The sequence below is a fragment of the Leptonotus elevatus genome, chromosome 3 (assembly GCF_054856555.1).
Source record: "Leptonotus elevatus isolate MCC_2025b chromosome 3, RoL_Lele_1.0, whole genome shotgun sequence".
Taxonomy (NCBI): domain Eukaryota; kingdom Metazoa; phylum Chordata; class Actinopteri; order Syngnathiformes; family Syngnathidae; genus Leptonotus; species Leptonotus elevatus.
Window position 1 is genome coordinate 28614995 of NC_141241.1, and position 20764 is coordinate 28635758.

Consider the following 20764-nt stretch of genomic DNA (forward strand, 5'->3'; position numbering starts at 1 on the left):
TCATCATTATTAGGGGCATATAAATTACCAAATGTATATATTTTATTAAATATAGTCACCTGAATAATAATGTATCGGCCCTCTGGGTCTGTTATTGTATTATTTAGAGTAAAGAGTAAATTCTTATGTATGAGTATACAGACTCCCCTTTGTCTACTGTTATAAGGGGCAGAGTACGCTTGGCTAAAATTTTTATCAATAAGTAATTTTTCTTCAGATTTTTGTAGGTGGGTTTCTTGTAGGAGGCAAATATCTGCTTTTAATTTTAAGAGATGGTCTAAAGTTTTTATTCTTTTTGCCAGTGAGCGAGCCCCACAAACATTCCAGGAAACCACAACTAATTTATGCATACAAACAATATAAACTCAGTCCTATGTATATATCTGTATAGGCCATTTGCCACCACTGGCATGTTATAGGATAGAATCAGAGTGGTTAGGTGATTTATATAGTTTGTGTAAAATATGAGGTAACGTGTAAGGTAACGTGTAAGTAAATAAAACAGTGCAAAAACGAGTAGGGAGGTGAAAGTGAAGGAAATTAACAGGGGATTAAACATAACAATACACCCGTAACCCAAGCGAGATTTTTTTGTTTAAATATACTTTAGATATAGTTGTGTATTAATATTATATTTATAATATAGCCTAAACATAATAAGTATTCATATTTTTGGTTTTATAACCACATATACAGTATATGTATACACCTAATAATCAAACTAAGTTTAGTTACACCAATGCCAATTAGAACAGCCAGGGAGTGGAATTGGGGTTCCGGAATAGTTGGCCATCGATATATAACTTATCAACGGCTATCGTAGTCCGTTTACCCTCCTGCCTATTTTGTTTCATTATAGGAAACAGTACCTTTCGCCGCTCATTGATCTCTCTCGGGAATTGATCATTCATTCCAAATGAGGTCCCTTTAAGCTCCCGTCCTTTACTTTTTACAAATTCTTTCTGTTTAAAATGCTCAAACTTGGCAATAATAGGACGGGGTTTGTTGCCCCTACGGGCTCCAAGCCGATGTACCTGGTCAAAAGAGATGTTATTTACCGTCTCCTGAGGAATTTTTAACGACGTCGTCATAATATTTTTTATCTCAACCTCTGGGTTGTCAGAGATATTCTCGGATATGCCTGAGAATATTAAATTCTCCCGCATACTATGGGATTGGACATCTAAAACTGTTTCTTTTAGCGTTTTATTCTCCTTTTTCATAGTTTCCAGCTCGGCTGAAACAGCCGCGAGTAAAGAGTGTAACTCGGCATTTTCCCGTTGAAGGTCGCTTACCTGCTGACTGACGAATTCCAGGCTTACCTTTAATTCTTTGACGTCCTCGAGGATGAGGCCGAGGACGTCAAGTTTTTTATTTATGGACTCCAGCACACTGACCGAAACGTCATGCCCCTCCTATTGTCTGCTTATATCAAAGAGGAGACTAAAAACATAATTTTTGGTCTCTTGGAGTTACGAAGAGTCCTGCTGACACGAGCGATATACTAACACACAGCAGGAGCTGCGTGGCTCAGGGGGTATATTGGCTGTCTCCCAAGCTGAAGGTTGTAGGTTCGTTCCTCAACCCTTGAGTGACTTTTTTTCTTTAATTCTTTATTTTACGCTCTTCCATGTGTAAATATTACTCTAAAACTGAGTCTATTTGGTCCCAGTCTAAAAATAGTTAAATTTACTCTACAGAATTTACTGTGTTGGTCAATATTCAGTCTGTTCCAAACTTTCACTGCTCATAGAGATATACACAAGATTTTAATTGTTGTCCTTGAGTACTGTCTTGAAGTTATATATTCACCTTGAACTGTAACAACCCTATTTCTGAAAACATGTTTTCGGTATTGCCTGGCTATAAGATATGTCTTGCTTTATACATTAATTGTGCAGTTTTAAATTCCACATGGTCAAAAAATTCTAAAGTGCAGAGGACAGTTTTCATTTTATTTGAAAATTGCCCAATTTGAAATGATAAACTGCTGATGTAAGTAAATGGTGGTTCCCAGGATTTTCTTTTCCACTCTCTTCATACTTTGACCACAGTCAGTAGATGTTTTGTCTTTACAACCAAAAATATTAATTAGTTATTTTTCTTTGACTGATTTAAGAAACTTTGAATTTGGTTTTCTTTCAATTAAGTCAATATAAGTATCGTTTGTTATTGTTGGCTGTTTTTGCATCTTTAAATACCACATCTGAAAGGCAGAGGCAAGCTGCACAACTGTGCGGCAAATGATGCGTGTAATAAGGCACAGATCGGGAGAATGTATAACATTTTTCTACTCTGCAATGCAATTTTAATTCAAATAATCTAAAATCTGTTTGTCCGTCTGTCTGTCCATTTGACCGTCCAGCTGCCAGCCTGCCCAACCGTCCATCCGTCCATCTCTCTGCCATTTAAGATCTTCCCAACCCTGTCTTGTACCAAGCAGTTACAACTTAAAACCATACATGAGCTGCTTTGACAATATCAATCGCCTAGGCAGTTTCACTCTGGATATCATTGCACTTCTAAGTGAAGACATAAAAGAGCCCCAAGGCTGTCCTTTTGGCAACATCCCCAACACTGTCTTCTTGTGAGATCCTGTTGGGAAATCACTTTTCAGATACTGAAGCACTCATCGGCTGTGAAATCTTATGAGCAGTGCATGGTTATGATGAGGTATTTACAGTGTGCCATACAGTCCTGAGTGTTTAGGCTTTGACTGAGATGTATCATTTGTGTAATTGTGTTTTAAGTACCGATAAAGCCATCTTGACATGCTTATTGTGACAACAACTCCGTCCTCAGATATACACAATGGGCCCTATTTTCGTGCCCAACGCAAGTCCAGCGCAAAGCGCTGTCTGTCTGTGCGTGTGGTTAGAGTTTTCTTTCCTTTGTTATTTTGCTTGACTAGTTCAAATCGATTTGGGCGTTTTGCATTAATGTGGGTTGTTGTGGGATGGAGCGCAGCTAACCCCGGCCAATGGACCTTTCACAAAAGCCCCGCCCCCTTCAGCTGACACTTCCGGGTCCGAAATCCTCCTGTACACATACTGTACAGTATAAATGAATGTACCAGAGCATTTCAGTGGATGTTTTTGGAACAATACAATTGCGATATCTTTCAGATCAAGGCAAAAGGGTTTGCAGCAGGGTTCACCAAATCCGGTCCTTGAGGTCCGGAGTCCTGCACGTTGTAGATGTTTCCGCCCACGAGCACACCAGATTGATTTAATCAGCTCATCAGCATGCCTGATAACGATCCTAATTTTTAGTATCAGGTGTGTTGATAGGCGGAAACATCTAAAACCTGCAGGACTCCGGACCGGAATTGGTGAACCCTAGTCTACAGTATGCAATAAAAGGATATATTTATTATATTAAAACATGCAGAAAAGCAGACTTCACAACTATCAAGGCTAAATCATACAGGTTTCAAGATAAATCCAGTACAACAATGGCATCTGTCTCTTTCTCAGTGTGGAAATTGTAATGCCGCAAATTAATCCCCATTTTTAATAAATGTAATTGTAATTTAGTGTAACTCGATGAAACATCACAGCGCTCCCAGTATGAGACCCAGCATAAACTACCAAGATGGGAAGTTACCCAGCTAACATTAATAACAATGTTCAAGATAAACTGTGTATTTTTACAATGCATCTCGTCATAAAGAGCTCACCGAAAATGCAGGCGCACTCGCCAAATTAGATGATGAATGGCGGATTATATCCTGATAATATAAAATATTAAATAATCGTAAGTATAACTGATGTCCACTTTTGTAGATGATCTTGCCTCTAGAGCTAAAGTGAACTTGACTTCATTCGGTTGCTGGTTAGCTTTAGCCTAGCCCATTATAGTCTTACCTTGGAGCAAACGTAGGAATGCTTGTTTTGAAGACATTTCGCTGGGGGTGAGGCTGTCCACATCGTGCAATCCATTGAAGACATCGCTCCACTTTGTGTATTCCTCATGTCCGATTTACACAATTTATGGGCACATCTTTACTATTTTGCTTGCTGGAGGTCCACAGCTTGTTGGAATTTGGTTTGGTCTAGTTTTATTGAAGCTGACAAAAGTTTTGTGGATCAATTTATTTTACAATGGATTTCGATGGAGCTGAGAAAAGCTTCACGGACATAGGGGAGTTTGGGGGCGCGGTTTGCGAAAGGTCCATTGAAGCGACTCCTCTCATTCCCATTACTATCCGGGTGGTCGAAGCACATGCAGTCTTAGACATTGCAGAATAAGAAATTGACTCGCTGGGGTTTGAGAGATGAGGTTCTTACAGCAAGATCTCCCTTTGCGGATGATATAGTCGACCACACATGTGAGGTGGACAATTGGAGATCACCTTGCACCCCCAATCGTGCGTCTAAGCCAGAACAGACACTGGTAGTGTCTGGAAGGTTGAAAATATGTTTTCCTGTTATTTGCATTCCTCGTGCAGTTATCAAAATACAGAAGTTCAAATTAAACTTTTTTAGTAGTTACTCTGCAGTGAATATTTTAAATAAAAATCAGTACATGAATAAACATTACTTTTTGTACATGTTTTGTACACATTAAAACAATATCTATTTGCAACCCTGTTCTAGGATACAATGTACATTGTCAACTGCTACACACTGACACCACACTTGGTATAATCCATCTTTAATGCAATTTTAAAACCAGATAACGGAACCTAAATATGAGATTATTTTGTTCTGGATTTAAATTTGATGTCATGTTTTTGTTGCAGGACTTGTCAAGCTAGGCATCCATTGTGTCACCTGCCAGAAGGTTGCAATAAAGATAGTCAACAGAGAAAAGCTCAGCGAGTCTGTTCTTATGAAGGTAAGACATTTCTACACAATATCGAGTGAGTTAAGAGCTTCAGTCACTGCTATTATTGCAGAAGGGAAGCATTATCTGTTGCTTCTCAATGTAAGTGTCACATTTATACGGACATTTGTTCCACTGGTAATGTAAACAAAAAAACTTAATGAAGATAAACTGCATCTGGGGTTATGATTTGACTGTCCCTTTTTTCATGCTGTGCAGTCCCATTGCCTTAAGATAAATCAGTATGATTATTGATTATTTTAGGCTGGATTACAGCCATGTTTTTTTTCCTTAAATAATTACAATAACACTAAAAACAAAAGAATTACATAATTAATAGTGCTGTCAAAGTAAAAGCGTTAACTGATTAATTAATCACAAAAAATTATTGCATTAATCATGAATTAACACAGATTAATCACACTATTAATTTTGACCATAGATTATCCTTTAGCGTGACAGCGAATGGCTACGTTTAAGGTAGCACAGGTTGTGTTTGAGCAATAAACATCATTACATGCATTAAAGTAAAGCATTTAATACATATTTGCGTATCACATTTAGAATATCTGTTCATGTCAAAATATTGGGGTAATTTTTTTCCATTTTAAATTATGCAAGAAATTAACTGATTAGAAAAAGATGAGGATGAGCGTGTGCAGTGGATCAAAAAATGTTGAAGACTTCCTCATAACATTGAATGTCAAAATAATTAACACATAAACGGTGTTCTTCAAATTTGGCGGGGATTTTTTTTTGATAATGTTTTATTAAGCGATTAATCATGATTAATCGCTTAATAAAACTGATTTAAAAATGTAATCGTTTGACAGCTCTAAAAATTAAATACCTCACATACGAACGAACACCTTACACTCAAGGAGAAAAACATTGGACCAGATTTTCACCACTACGCTCTTTTGCTGATGAAGCTGAGGGACAACAACATGAGGGAGGTCTGGGAAGGTGTGAGGACCATCACAGGTCTCAACAAAAAGACCAGAGCCGCAGGGGGGACAGTGGAGAGGGCATACGAACTGAATGACTTTTTCAATAGGTTCAACCAGCCCCATTACATAACTAATGTATACATTTATCTGACATTTCCCTCCTATTCATCACATATTTGCTCAAATTCTCATATCAGTCACTTCAGTTAGATTTTCAACAGTAGGATCATTTAAAACATACAAATACCATGTATTTGTTAAATAGGCAAAATATTACCATCATAGAGCGTAACATAATATTTTTTCTTTCTATCATAAAAACCATATTAGTGAAATAATTATCATCACAACAATATAATCCAAAGTGTTGTCTTTCAAGTGCAATCAATGAGTTATTGCTTAATGTTTGTATATTGTCCAGCCCCATTACATAACTAATGTATACATTTATCTGACATTTCCCTCCTATTTATCACATATTTGCTCAAATTCTCATATCAGTCACTTCAGTTAGATTTTCAACAGTAGGATCATTTAAAACATACAAATACCATGTATTTGTTAAATAGGCAAAATATTACCATCATAGAGCATAACATAATATTTGTTCTTTCCATCATAAAAAACATGTTAATGAAATAATTATCATCACAACAATATAATCAAAAGTGTTGTACTTCAAGTGCAATCAATGAGTTATTGCTTAATGTTTGTATATTGTCCAATGTTCGTAATCCAGTGCGCACAGAGTCTGGTGCTTTTGTATGTAATTTTCAGCATTAGTTCAGCCAGCTGTCTCTCGTCCCCCTCAAGATGGCTTCAAAAACAAAAATAAAACAAAAGTAAAGCCCCGAATGAGTCCGATCGCATCTTAACCTCAGGATTCAGGAGAGGGACTCGATGTCTCCTTGATTTGTCCCTTCTGACACTTCCAGGACAATGGACAGGCCCTAGACTTCACAGTGGTTGCGGAACTTTGTTGGGGAGCAGACTGAATGTGCTCCCATCCTCCTGACTGACTTCTCCACAACTAGACAAGCTGCTTGTTTTTTTTCCCTCTCTCACCTTGATTCGGTCAAGCTTTGCCCCGCAACCAGTTAGTCAATGGTACCTGTTGTGCCGTGCGATAGGTGTATCCAGGAGGGTCGTTCAGCGATCTTCACAGCCTTCGGGGACATCAACGACACTTACGGACCTTCCTGCTTTGGGCTGGACCTTTGATCAAAACCCAGTCACAACCCATGATGGGAGGTTGGCCTTCCTGCAGATGCAGAGAGTCGTCTGGCGTTTGATTAAACATTTTCACTTCCACGTCATTTAACAATCTCCTCAGTTACTAAATCAATTTATTTCATCTGCTTTACTTAACAGGTTATTTACAATAGGCAAATTAGTCTACCATACAAAATTTCAAACAGACTAAACTGCCCTGTTCCTTTTACAATTCTCCAGTCTTTCTGACCATAATCTTCATGCCTTGGTCATGTATATTTATTCCTCTTCTTGTATTTTTTTTTTTTACAATGTGACTTACAAAGTGACTTTCATTCTTACTCCAGTGTTTTTGCTGGAATAATTTTAACTCATTTTAAAATGTTTTCAGTACTTGGTAATATTCACATTTTCTAACTTTTGTTCAATTCAATAAAATCCATACACACTAACGAAAATTGTAGAATATTAGAAACATCAAATCCATATATAACAACATTTCTACAAACATAAAAAAATTAAAAACATCAAAAAATTATATGTAGTAAAGTGTTGTTACAATGTTTACTATATCCCCCCTGTTGGGACATTCATGGCTCACATCTCAAAGTTACGATCCACTTAAACAAACTTTCACTACATATAATTAATTTTTACAGATGGTTTTCATTTTTCTAATTGGTGCACTACAGTGTTCCCTCGTGTATCACTAACATCCTTTATTTTTTTTACAAAAAATCCACACAATCAGCAAGATTGTAAAAAAGCAACTGCATAATTACAAAAACAATAGGGACCTCCTCGTAGCCGTCACTGCTTAGGCCCTAATTTGCGAAAGAACACTGTAGTTTACATGTCTTGGAGGAGCAGAATTTTGGGGTCTGCCCATAGTAGACTTATAGGCACTTACTTTTCAAAACTAATTGTATTATACTACATGTAGCTAAGTTTAATGTAATAATTTTTTCAAAAGTTAGATGTAGTTATAATAAAGTCGCCATGCATATCAATCATCTTGTAAACAATGAATACCAGTATATGATACTGGCTTAAGTTCTACTTCATGTTTTCTAAACAAAACTAAAGTCGTAACCATATCAGCAATCAACTGTCTTCTCAAATGGCTTTCTAATATTTTGGTAAAGCCAATACTGCCATTGTTTAATTTAATTTACAAACTGCATTTTTCACATTCATTTATCCATCAAAATTTGTCAGACATTGTCTTTGTCTCAATTCAATTTCATAAGTGGCATTGTTATCTTAGCATAATTAGCGCCCCAACTAATGCAATAATTGCGCAGCCCCAAAATCAACCTGTGGGTGTCATTTCATTTTAAAATAGCACAATCAAAAACAACAAAAGCTCACAACGGGTCACAATATCACCCATGGGTTTTAAGATATCATTTAGTGTTTTGTTTCAAATCTTAGGGCCGACAAGATTGCTTCTTTTCTCGTTGGGTCTCCATAATAACCACTTTACAGTCAAAACATAACCTAAATATTACACCCTTGTTGCACAAAAGGGTAATATAACTTTATTTTCATTATTCTCTATTTATTAGTAAATTAAAGTTTTTTTCCTTTTTCTCACAGTTTAATTCATTTTCTTTGATGCCATAAAAAATGTCATCCATGCAAGTTAAAAGTCTGACTTTCAAGTGTACCCAAGCAATTTATAATTGCTTGAGAGGGTATTATGGGACATTCACAATATCCTTGTGGTAATCATATACATATCATGTATGTATGTATGTATATTTTTCTTCCAGTGTAAATCTTAACCAGAATATACAATTTTGGTGTACAGTACTGTTGTAGTATTGTTATTAATTACTTTTTCATCAAGAACATCTTGCTTCAGAATCCAAATGATCTAATAATGTGTGTCTTGTTAATAAATGTAGCACTTTCAATCAGCACTCCTGCCTTTAGCAAGTCCTAGTCAAATGTATCTTTACTTCAGCATCTTACTTCAATAAATAGTCTTTAGCATAGATAATATTTACTTATTTGCTCTGATTTCCACTTACTTACATGCTGTCATTAAACTAACATCAGAATTACTTTTTATCCAGAATTAATCAGGAAGCAGGTTAAACAGCTCTTCCTGTACAGTTTAGAATATAAAAATATACTGTCATCTCTTCTCTTTTCCTAATCTCATCTAATCTGACGCAGACACTTACCATCTCAACATTTACTGTTTCCTTCTACCATAACTGTTATACATTACATCATTAATTCAAACAACTTCCTAGTTTGTCCAGCATTATCCTTACCCTCTTTAACCTGTCTTTTCTGCTCTACTTACAATTTCACTAGTATGTCAAACATTCCCACACCTTCTTTATCACACCAACATGTCTCAGCTTTATTTTCTATTTTATACTACACTCTCAGCATGTCTAGCATAATTTATAGACTCATCTAAACTTTGAGTAGTCAAATTCAACTCCTTTACTTCAGGTCTCTTACTTCAATTTTGTGTTGTTACAATTAGAATCTGCATGAGTCACTGTCAAGTCTGTTAACACATGCAAACATCACAGTAATAAAACTTTTAAAACATTTAAATCCTAGTAAGTGTTTTCAAATGTAGTCAATAAGTCAAAGTATTAATAAATAGTCCAAGGTCTTTTTGAGTACGTAATCGTTTTTTCTGTTAGGAAGTCATTGCAATTTCACATAAAAGGGTCTATCATTTGAGTAAAAAGGCCTTCCCCATTTGGCAATTTGCCCCATGGTGCCTCTATAAATACTTTGCAATAGTCATAGCCAAAAATCATCATTACTTACTCAAAGCAAATTTTCAGATTTCTCTAAACTTGTATTTAACAAACCAAATTTGCATTATCTATGTATCTAATAATATATATGTAATTATGTATTTTCCATTTCTATCATAAGCCTTTCATAGGGGGTGGACTATTGCTAAATTCTTGTCCACAGAAAGTGGAGGAGGAAAGTCACATTAGAGGATCAGGCTTATAAGGGAGAAACCGAGGCCTCAATGCCCCTCCTTTTTGGCTGTCCACGCTAAACTTCATTACCTTCATTCTTTTATCTTTTAATTTCTCAATCAATTCATTAGTTCTTAACATTATACATTTTCCATAAAAAACATATTTTACCTATACATCACACAGTCGTCCTTTACCGGTTATCAGTGTTTTTTCAACTCTTATAATCATTTTGAACTATCTGTATTGTACTTTTGAGGGAAATTTCTAGCCCAATGTCCTCTAATATTATACTTCCATCAAACATCATAATTTCTTGTGGACTAATTACAGGTCTTCCTATTGTTTTCATAACTTCTTCTTCTTTTGTTATTTCGACCTTTTCCTCTGTTTCCGAAATAACTTACTACCTCTTCTTCTTCTTTATCATTAGGGCCCGAGCAGTTACCGCTGCGAGATCCCTTTTGTTTTTCATTCTTCTTCTTCTTCTTTGTAAACGATCTCATTTTTGGGGACCTAAACATTTCCGAAAACTCACCAAACGTTGCACACTCCTCGGGCTCGGCGAAAAATGAGATATTATAAAGTTGCCATAACAACATATAGTGCCCCCTAGCGTGGAAAAATATGCACCAATCCCGGCACGTTTGACCGAGAGCTACAAAAATTGGCGGGCACGTGAAGCGCCCCGAGATACACAAAAAAAGTCAGTGGAAGCCATATCCTAAAATTTTGGCCCATTTTTGCACATTCACTGTGGTCATTCTTTTTGCCTATTTGCCAACAGTTTTTATCCGATTTACTTCTAACTTGGCATGTATCATCTCGGCCATTTGTCTTGGCCATTTGTCTTGTGTTGAGGGCACATTTCCTGTATTGTGACTGCAGTCGACTCCAATGTTGAATAAATTCACAGGGTTAAATAAATGCTTTACAATTAATAAAAGACTAAATTTGGGATAACTAATGTATACATTTATCTGACACCCTCCCCCCTCGACACATCTCCTGACAGACACCACAACATCCCCCTCCTCCACCCCCACATCAACACAATCATCACCACTCCTCACCACAGACCAGGTCAGAGGACAGCTGAGGAAGCTCCGACCCAGGAAAGTGTGTCCAAAGCCGCGTTTCCACCGCAGGAATTTCGTGGTAAATTTATGGGGCCAGCCCTGTATGTGCGCGTCTTAGCCTTCCCAACCGCGCCACATTTACAGGAACTTACGAGGACGAGCGGAGGTCCTACTAGAGGGTTGTTACTCCGCCGGCCCGATAAATATGCTGATTGGCAAAAAACAATTTTGTATAAAAAATATATCTTAGCTTCATGCGCGACGATGATGCATTCTCGGCTTTAGTCTCTTCCACCAAAACAATTATTTTAATAATCCTTTGCCTATTTTCGTTTCACTCTGCTGTTAGTCTTTTCAAATTCTTCATCACGCTGTCTCCCCTCACTCAGACCATCCATCCACAGCAATTACATAAAAACTGCAGAAAAAAACGGTAACCACCACAAGTTTTTCCTCTTTCCTCGTTGTTCTGATTTTATGGCGCCGTGCTTGGGTGACATCACACAAAACCATTGCAAGGGGATTACGTGTCGATCGAAACTTGTGACTTGCGAGTCAGCCTCCCCATACCCGGACGTCCTGTGCTCTAGACCAGTGGTCCCCAACCACCGGGCCGCGGCCCAGTACCGGGCCGTGGGTCATTTGGTACCGAAAGAAAAAAAATTGCATTATTTTTATTTTTTTTCGAAAATTATGTTTTATTTTGAAAAGTGGCCGGATTCTGTCTGTTACATCCGTCTCACTTGACGCACTTCAAGGCCACTACACCACACGTCACATGATACGTCACGCTAAATTTAATTCCAAGCTAGCAAAATGAGCAAAAAACAACCTTCTTTAAAAAGTTTATTTGTCTGTGCACTATCATTACCAACTAAAACTACAGCTGCAGAACTATTTAAGTCGCTAGATGATTATATGTCAGGAAAACTGAAATGGTCCTTTTGTGTCGGCATATGCACGGACGGAGCTGCTGCCATGACTGGACGGCTGTCTGGTTTAAATGCTCGGATCAAGGCGGTTGCACCTGAATGCCAGTCTACGCATTGTGTCATTCACAGGGAAATGCTAGCAAGCCGAAAAATGCCACAGGAGCTGAGCGGCGTACTGAATGATGTGGTTAAAGTTATCAACCACATTAAAGCACACGCCCTTAATTCGCGCCTGTTTGAACAGCTTTGTGAAGAGATGGATACGGACCACAAACGCCTTCTCTTATACACGGAGATAAGATGGTTGTCCCGAGGGAGATCGCTGGCCAGAGTATTTGAATTACGAGAGCCGCTGCAGAGATTTCTCTCTGAAAAAAAGTCACCGCTGGCGTCACACTTCAGTGATGAGGAATGGATCGCAAAACTGGCTTACTTGTGCGACATATTCAACCTCCTCAATGAACTTGTCACTTCAAGGGAAAATGACAACTGTATTCAATTTAGCAGATAAAGTAGCTGCATTTAAAGCCAAACTGGATTTGTGGGGACGGCGTGTGAAGAGAGGCGCATTTGGCATGTTTCATACACTGACGGGGATTTTGGGAGAGAATGAGCCTGCGCCTTCGTTCTCCCAGCTGGTGCACGAACACCTGTCGTTGCTGTCAGAAGAGTTTGAGCGCTACTTCCCAACCACAGAAGATCCACGAACTGCCAAGGAATGGATCCGCAACCCATTTGTCAACAAACCGGGTGAATCCAGCATGTGTGAAGAAGATCAACTGCTGGAGATCGCAAACGACGGGGGCCTTAAACATCTGTATGAGACATCAACTCTGCCATTGTTCTGGATGAAAGTCATGGCAGAATACCCCGAGATCGCCACAACAGCACTGAAAACCCTGTTGCCATTTCCGACATCGTATCTGTGTGAAGCTGGGTTTTCTGCAGTGACGGCAACCAAAACCAAATTACGGAGCAGACTGGACCTAAGTAGCACACTTCGGGTATCATTGTCTCCCATAACCCCAAGATGGGACCGTCTCGTTGCAGCAAAACAAGCTCAGGGCTCCCACTGATTCACTGCTGCTGTGATTAGTGAGTATTTTCATGCACTTTGTTTTTGTGTTGTGTCTTATTTTGAAGGTATGTTTAAACGCTACCATAGCGACCAGAATGTGTTGCATTGTTTTGGGGCAGAAACTATGTTGCTCATGTGATGTTCTGTTGTTGGTGCGACGTTACGGACACCGTTAATAAAGTTGCACATGATTACACAGTAGATTTACGTTCATTATTATTATAGAGAAAATACCACAGTTTTTTTCTTGTCATTTTATTTTGTTTTTATCAGCTAAACCTTTAGATTGGGCCGTGAAAATATTGTCAGACATTAAACCGGTCCGTGGTACAGAAAAGGTTGGGGACCACTGCTCTAGACTACTGAAGACCTGCGCTGCAGAACTGGGGGAACCAGTACAACATATCTTCAACCTCAGCCTGCAGAGTGCCAACACTCTGGAAGACATTCTGCATCGTTCCTGTTCTGAAGAAGAACCAGCCCAGCGAGCTGAATGCCTTCCAATCAGTGGCACTCACTTCACATCTGATGAAGACGTTGGAGCGGCTCTTCCTCAGCCTCCCCAGACCTTAGGTGCCGCACGCCCTGGAATGTCTGCAGTTTGTGTATCAGCCAGGTGTTGCCGTGGAGGATGCCATCCTCTACCTGCTCCATCGAAGAAGCACATTTCTCAACTGGACAAACTTATCAGGCGGGCCGGCTCTGTGGTCGGCATGAAGCTGGACTCTCTGGTGACGGTGGCAGAGATCAGGACTCTGGACAAACTGCTGGGTATTATGGACAATACCAGCCACCCTCTGCACACTGCCATCAGCATCCAGAGGAGCCTGTTCAGTAAAAGGCTGCTGCTCCCCAAGTGTCGGACCAACGGACGAAATAACTCTTTTGTCCACCATGCCATCGTACTCTATAACTCCTCACTGGGGGGGGGGGGGCGTAGAGTACACTACACTGCACAGAAATGGCACTTTAATAACCTTATTTATTGACTGATTAATTTTTGTTTTTGTGTGTGTAAATTTTATTTATTTTTTATTTTTTTGCTCTTCCTGTCTGCATGCCTATCTGTTTTTATTGCTGCTGGAAACGTAAATTTCCCAGAGGGAGTCATCCCAAAGGGATCAATAAAGTCAAGAGTAAGTTTAAGTCTTATACCGCTTTTCCATTAACCCCGCACGGCATGATACCACACCACACTCCACGGAACGACACTACACGGCTTCCATTGCATTAGAACAGGCGCGCGGCGGCACTTGCAATGTGTGTGGCTCTGCCATAACATTTCACGAGTGCCATGGTGTGCCAACATTGAACCATATTTACAATTTCATATGGACCACCATGGATGAAATTTTGTGATGTTGATTTCACGACCAGCTTATGAAGCTCGGCGTCAGCGCTATTTCTGAATGGAGAGCTCAGCCTCATTCATTTAACTGTGGCTCATTCAAGTGAATGGGAACATACGACAAGGCGAGTGGTGTGCACTCGCGATTTAAAACCCCCCCACAAGCATTACAAATCCATCCACAAGTACCTTTTAAATTGTAAATATAGTTCAGCGTTGTTGTAAAACATTATTATATTTATTGTATATACTGTATGAAATGGGCGTGTGCCATGGCATTGCGTTGCTGTCGGCCAATCAGATAACAGTGGCGAGTCACGACACAGCTCCGCTCGTCCCCAGACGACCGGCGCTGCTGAACCACCTCTGAGACTCCATTGTAGCTGCCCGGCCCCGAAAATGTCACATGGAAACGCCAACATCCGGTGCTGAGCAAGACAGACTTGGTGTGGAACCGGACTAGTGGAAAAGTGCTTGTTATAACCATTTTAGGTTCTCTGATTTGTCCTCTTAGGAGAACCCTTTTTTGGTTCCTGTTAGAACCCTTTATGAAGGTTCCACTTGGAACCCTTCCAGAGGGTTCTATCGAAAACTTAACATACACTTTGATATATATATATATATATATATATATATATATATATATATATATATATATATATATATATAGCGATTATTTGGCTTGCCGTAATGGCTTAATGAGAAATTTAGACGGTACTGAGGGGAGTTGTAATTTCCTCAGCAACCTCTGGGGCACCACGTTGACTTTGCTTGTTTGTAGGAGCAAAATAAACGATAAAAATCCTATTATCAAGTATTCAAAATCTGAGGTTGCTACTTTAGTTAATCATGGTGCGTATGAAGCATTTTTGGTCGACTGAGACCAAGCTTTTGGGATAGTATTTGATATTTTTTTTTATCAGAATTGACAAGCCAGATGCTTCATTTATCATTCTGAACACATTTCAAACATTACCACGATCATAAAGTTATTGAATCCGCTAAGCTTACTAATTAGATAAACTTAGGTGGCTACAGAAATTACACACATCATTCGTTTGAGATAGACATACAGGTTGTGTACAAAGATAAACAACAGGAGTTACTTGATGTCAGTCAAGTACATAGAGTCCGTGTATGTCCCGAATTATGTAGACTTCAGATTATTTAGGAGCGGCAGGATTCTTGAGGATAATCGATAGTGACCGTTGGAGGGCACTGTTGTACCATACACCTTCCACGGGGCATTGTTTCCCAAGAAAAAAACACATGGCTAATTCCTGTGGATAGGCCAGACCATAAAAGATGGTCTGGGGACTGCTTATCAGACAGGATTTCAGGTCTGTCGGAGCTGTGATATGCGTTTCCTGTGGGTTATAAAACGAAGTCCAGTCCCTGCTGGGGGGAAACTCAAAGAGTCCTTTTGAATTAAAAACACAAAGTTAAGACACGCACACACATTCCCCAGGGGGAAATGTTTAAAAAGGCACATAAAATGAAAAAAATGTAGGGTGACGGGCAATATTCGTTACAGATATATATATATATATATATATATATATCACAGGGGGGCATGCTTTCAGCCAGGTAACATTTGCACAACTTGGCCAATGTGCAAACCGCACTCCTTCCACTTTGACCTTTTTCCACTTTACTGCCCCTCCCTTGCTAAGCAAAAATGGGCATTTAGAACTAGAAGACAATGTAAATAAATTAAGGTGACAAGCTAATTTCATTGAGCACGCTCGTGTTGCAGCCTGCTTCCTCAAGTAAAAAACGTAAGAATAGTCACGAGTTGAAAACATGCTTTGAAATGTCAATGTGTAGTAGTAAAGATGACTGTTTTGTACAAGCCACAGTGTGAGTACCATGAAGGTGAGATTTCTCTTAAATGCGTTTACCCTGAATGGTTCTACTGTTAGGAACAATTTATGTTACTGCCCCCTCCAACCTATCTTCCTTTTGACTCCTCTAAAATGAATTACTACACAGTAATTAACATATACTGTAGTTTATAATAATCACATGTAAGTTAATCACATGTAATTTGGAGGGGCAGAGAGCTGATTGACTGTTTACCATGCAGGGTGCAATTAGACTCTGCTATAGGTACAATACTGTGTGCTCATGGTTTTGGTGAAGATGTGAATAAGGACGACATCTTCGGTTTGTCTCTGATAAATCAGACCGTCATGATATGGTGTGCGTGGGAGAGGGTGGACCCAAATGCGGTGAGACACAGCAGGGAGACAAGAATGGAGAGTTATGTGAGGAGCTTTATTAAAACAAATAGAGACATGTGAGTGGACAAGGACTGGACATGACATGACTAGACGGGTCGCCAAGACTGGACTGGGCGAGAGGGGATGTGTCGCCAAGACGAGGCTGGCCAAACTGAACGCAGGCAACTTGGCAGAACGCGGACAACTTGACTGAGACGATGATGACTTAAACTGTGACGTGGATGACTGGACTGAGACGAAGAAGGCTTGGCGCTGAAGACGAAGAAAGCTTGGCGCTGAAGACGAAGAAAGCTTGGAGCTGAAGACGAAGAAAGCTTGGCGCTGAAGACGAAGAAAGCTTGGCGCTGAATACGAAGAAAGCTTGGCGCTAAGGACAAAGAAGGCTTGACGCTGAGGACGAAAAAGGCTTAGCGGTAAGGACGAAAAAGGCTTGGCGGTGGCAACGAAAAAGACTTGGCGGTAAGGACGAAAAAGACTTGGCGGTGAGGACAAAAAAGACTTGGTGGTGAGGACAAAAAATACTTTGTGGTGAGAACGACTAGACTGAGACGTGGACGACTTAACTGAGACAAAAACGACTTAACTGTGACGAGGGCTTAGCTTGACGCAACGAGAAACACAGATTCCCACACATAACATCAACATCAACAATGCTCCCACACAGACAGGACAAACACAACAGACTAATTACACTAACACTAATGAGACACACCTGAGGAACACAATAGGCTGAGGGCACTGATTGGTCACACACACTGGGAAGGGAAGAGACACACAGGTAGACGTGATCAGACATAACGAGACAGGGGAAGAACTCAGGAAAACACCAATCACAGACAAACACAACAAACATAACCAAAATAAACAAAACCCCAACCCCTACAAAACCAAAACATGACACAGACAAACTATGTTTTTATAGGTATCTATACTGAAAGCCATTTATCAGGAAATAGTCAGAAAAATTTGCTTCATATTATGTCATTATGTCATACAACACTCAGTCTGTTTTCTTTTCTTAGTTTGTGTGTGTGTGTGTGTGTGTGTTCAGTTGGACTCTCTGACTGAAAGTTGTGTATGTCATTTCATTGTCTTTGGCTAACACATTTATTTGTTGTCTTGTCCAGGTTGAGCGGGAGATAGCCATTCTGAAACTCATAGAACATCCTCATGTATTAAAGCTGCATGATGTCTACGAAAACAAGAAATACCTGTAAGTATAAATAACATCTTTTCTCCCTAGTAAACTGGTATGAGTACATATACAATACATACACATATATATGTATTTATCGCTGGGCATCTCTAATAAAAGATGATTTGTTATGTATCCCGATGGGAAAAGGATACAATTCAAGAATGGTACATTCCAACAATTCGGTTTGGTTTGATTCAATGGAATTACCATTCAATTCAATTTGGTACGGTTGTAGCTTTTGTCATGTTTGTTAATATGTAACTTGTGTAATAGCCCCAAAGGCCAAAATATTCTAGTTAATTCAATTCAATGAAACCAAATCAAATCATAGCAACAACATACAGATTTATATAAATGTATACATCTCTCATAAAAACGATTTGATACGTATCTCGATATATTGGGTGAGATTAGGCCTGTCATTATAACACATTTTTCAGTACTAAAACCATCAATAGTATTGTTTTTTTCTTTTTCTGCTACTGACATAGTGATGATATTACTTCCAACATAATTAAAATGCATCCTTTTTAAGAGCAATTATTTTTTAATTTTCCTGAATTTTGAAAGTTTGCATTGAAATGTAGAAAAGTAAAATATCTTTTGTGAAAAAATATAAATAGAAAAGACATAGGCTGGTAAAAAGATGACATTTCAGTGTTGGGAAAGTTCAGCGTTTCCGCTCTATTCATTCAGCGGCAGCGCCCTGCCACTCCTGAATCATAGCTGCCACAAATTTCCAACTAAAGCAGTTGGAGGCTGGAGAGGAGTGCAGCCACACAGTGTCACACCGATTGGCTGTTGAAAAAGATAACCAGACAGCCGGGCTCGATACTGCGACCAATTTACCACAAATGCGACCAACTTTACAGTGTTTGCTGCTTAAAGTAAATAAATAAATCATCCGGTCCCACGGCACAAGTGCATGTTTTAAGTCACTGGTTCTCAACCACGATCCTCAAGTACCCCTATCCAGCCTGTTTTACATGTCAACCAACACACCTGAGGATCGTTATCAGGCTTCATGCAGAGCTTGCTGATTAGCTAATCGTTTGAAACACCTGTGTTTAGAAATGGAAAACAGGCTGGATAGAGGTACTTGAGGACTGTGGTTGAGAACCACTGTTTTAAGTAGTTGTGCAACGAATCTTTGCACTGTGATGCGTTCAGATCAAGTGCGAGGATGAGTCAAGCTATCCACTACGCGCTGCTAAGGCCATCTTCAAAATAAAAGACTACCAAATACTACCAAATAATACATTTTGAAATTTACCCTCGAAGCGTGTGGTGGTGTGTCGTCTAACTTGACTCGCTGTTATGGTCAAGAAATCCATCAATGCATTAAAACGTTAAAAATTAACAGTAATGTTACTTAAAGTTAAAAATGTGTCAACAACGTGGGCTATCAATCTGTCAAAGCTGACATATCAAGAGGAATTACTGGATGAAATCACTTTGCTATTTTTACCTAATTACAATCAATGGTGCATCTAGTCACTTCTGTTTACATTACCTAATTTAATAACTAGGCTTACATCATCCATTGTAGTGGTTGGTATATAAATGATTCTAAAATAAAGAACAAACCTGCCTTTCTTATATATAATTCTTAAAACGTGCCACCAAAAACTGGAGTGACTTTACATTAGTCCCCTTTAAACAGGCAAACACTGAATAAGAATAATATTCAGTCATAGTATAACAGTTTTATTTTCAACAGTCATCTGGGCGTTAATTAAAATGCTCACATACTACTGGTTGGGAAACACTGATTTGATTGGTTATGATGCTAGGCAGGCTGTGAAGCTTTGGTTTTCCCAAAGGGAAGACAGTTGGAAGGCCTCACTTACAAGAGCTGGACCCTCTGTGTTGAACTAAATAATGTTCACATAAAATAAAAGCCTTTTTTAATTTGTTTTGCCAGCTACTGCTTGTCGCAAATATATCTTGAGTCACTTTCAATCTTTACGTCATATGAATTTACGGTATGCAAACTATATACATCAACAAATATGTTCGTGCTGCATCTCCCAAAAAAGGTGCGACAAAATCCTGTGTGGTGCAACCAACTGAAAAAGCTAGTGTAAAAGTGAGTGTAGAGCCCTGCAGACACCAACTATGATGCAACCCCCCTTGATGAATTAATGTCTGTCGGCCCCCGCCACCCCAGGCATAACGTGAAAAAATATCTACCGAATTTTCACAACCGAAAGTTGGAAAGAGTTCAGCTCACAAAATTTCAAATAAACTAGTTAATCTCTCTCTCTGTCCCTCTTTCTGTCTGTCTTGTTGTTCTCTCTCTCTCGCTCAGTCACCACGTGACACACTCACACTGTAATTTGCACAATTCCATGCAAGTAAACTAGGGCTGAACGATTAATAGCATTTGCAATTAAATCGCGGTTTGATAAAACACGATTACGTAATCGTGAAAAACTGCGATTTAAATGCTCATTGACATGGAGCTGAGGGGGGCAAAGGGGCGGCAGGAACGTCACCGCTGTAACTAAGATCTGGCGCCATAAGTGCACGTAATTTTGGTGAGTTGTTTTGTCTCATGAGACCTTGAGACGAGTGTCTAACATGTTTAATCTGTTTGATCTTGGTTTTAAAACAACACTTCACCGTTGTGAGTTATGACTTTTTGGCTGCCGTAGTGTCACGTGTACACGCAAGTGTGCGGCAGCGGCTGATAAATTTGAGGGGGTTTTTTTTGTGTTTTTTTTGAGAGAGAGAGAGCTCAGTATTGTTCATTCGGTAATCTTACCGATTCGACATGTCATCATCATTGCTCTCTCTCTTTTTTTTTCTTTCTTTTTTTTCAATTTTTCTTTTTTTGTATGTGTGTGAGTATGTGCGGGTGGGTGTGTGCGTGTGCACGTGTGCGTGCGTGTGTGTACTCATTAATTCACCTAAAACCTATTAAAAATC

At 39.1% G+C, this 20764-nt stretch overlaps 1 protein-coding gene across 10 annotated transcripts in view; it reads left to right on the plus strand.

The window, feature by feature from the left end:
• The window catches only part of LOC147178114 (serine/threonine-protein kinase BRSK2-like), a 172696-nt gene that overhangs the window by 78705 nt on the left and 73227 nt on the right, over window positions 1-20764 (plus strand). For all 10 annotated transcript variants that reach the window (XM_086072184.1, XM_086072189.1, XM_086072185.1 and 7 more), the window contains 2 exons: window positions 4745-4839; window positions 17763-17848. In XM_086072184.1, coding sequence (XP_085928310.1) covers window positions 4745-4839; window positions 17763-17848 — 181 coding nt within the window. The remainder of the gene's footprint in view (window positions 1-4744; window positions 4840-17762; window positions 17849-20764) is intronic.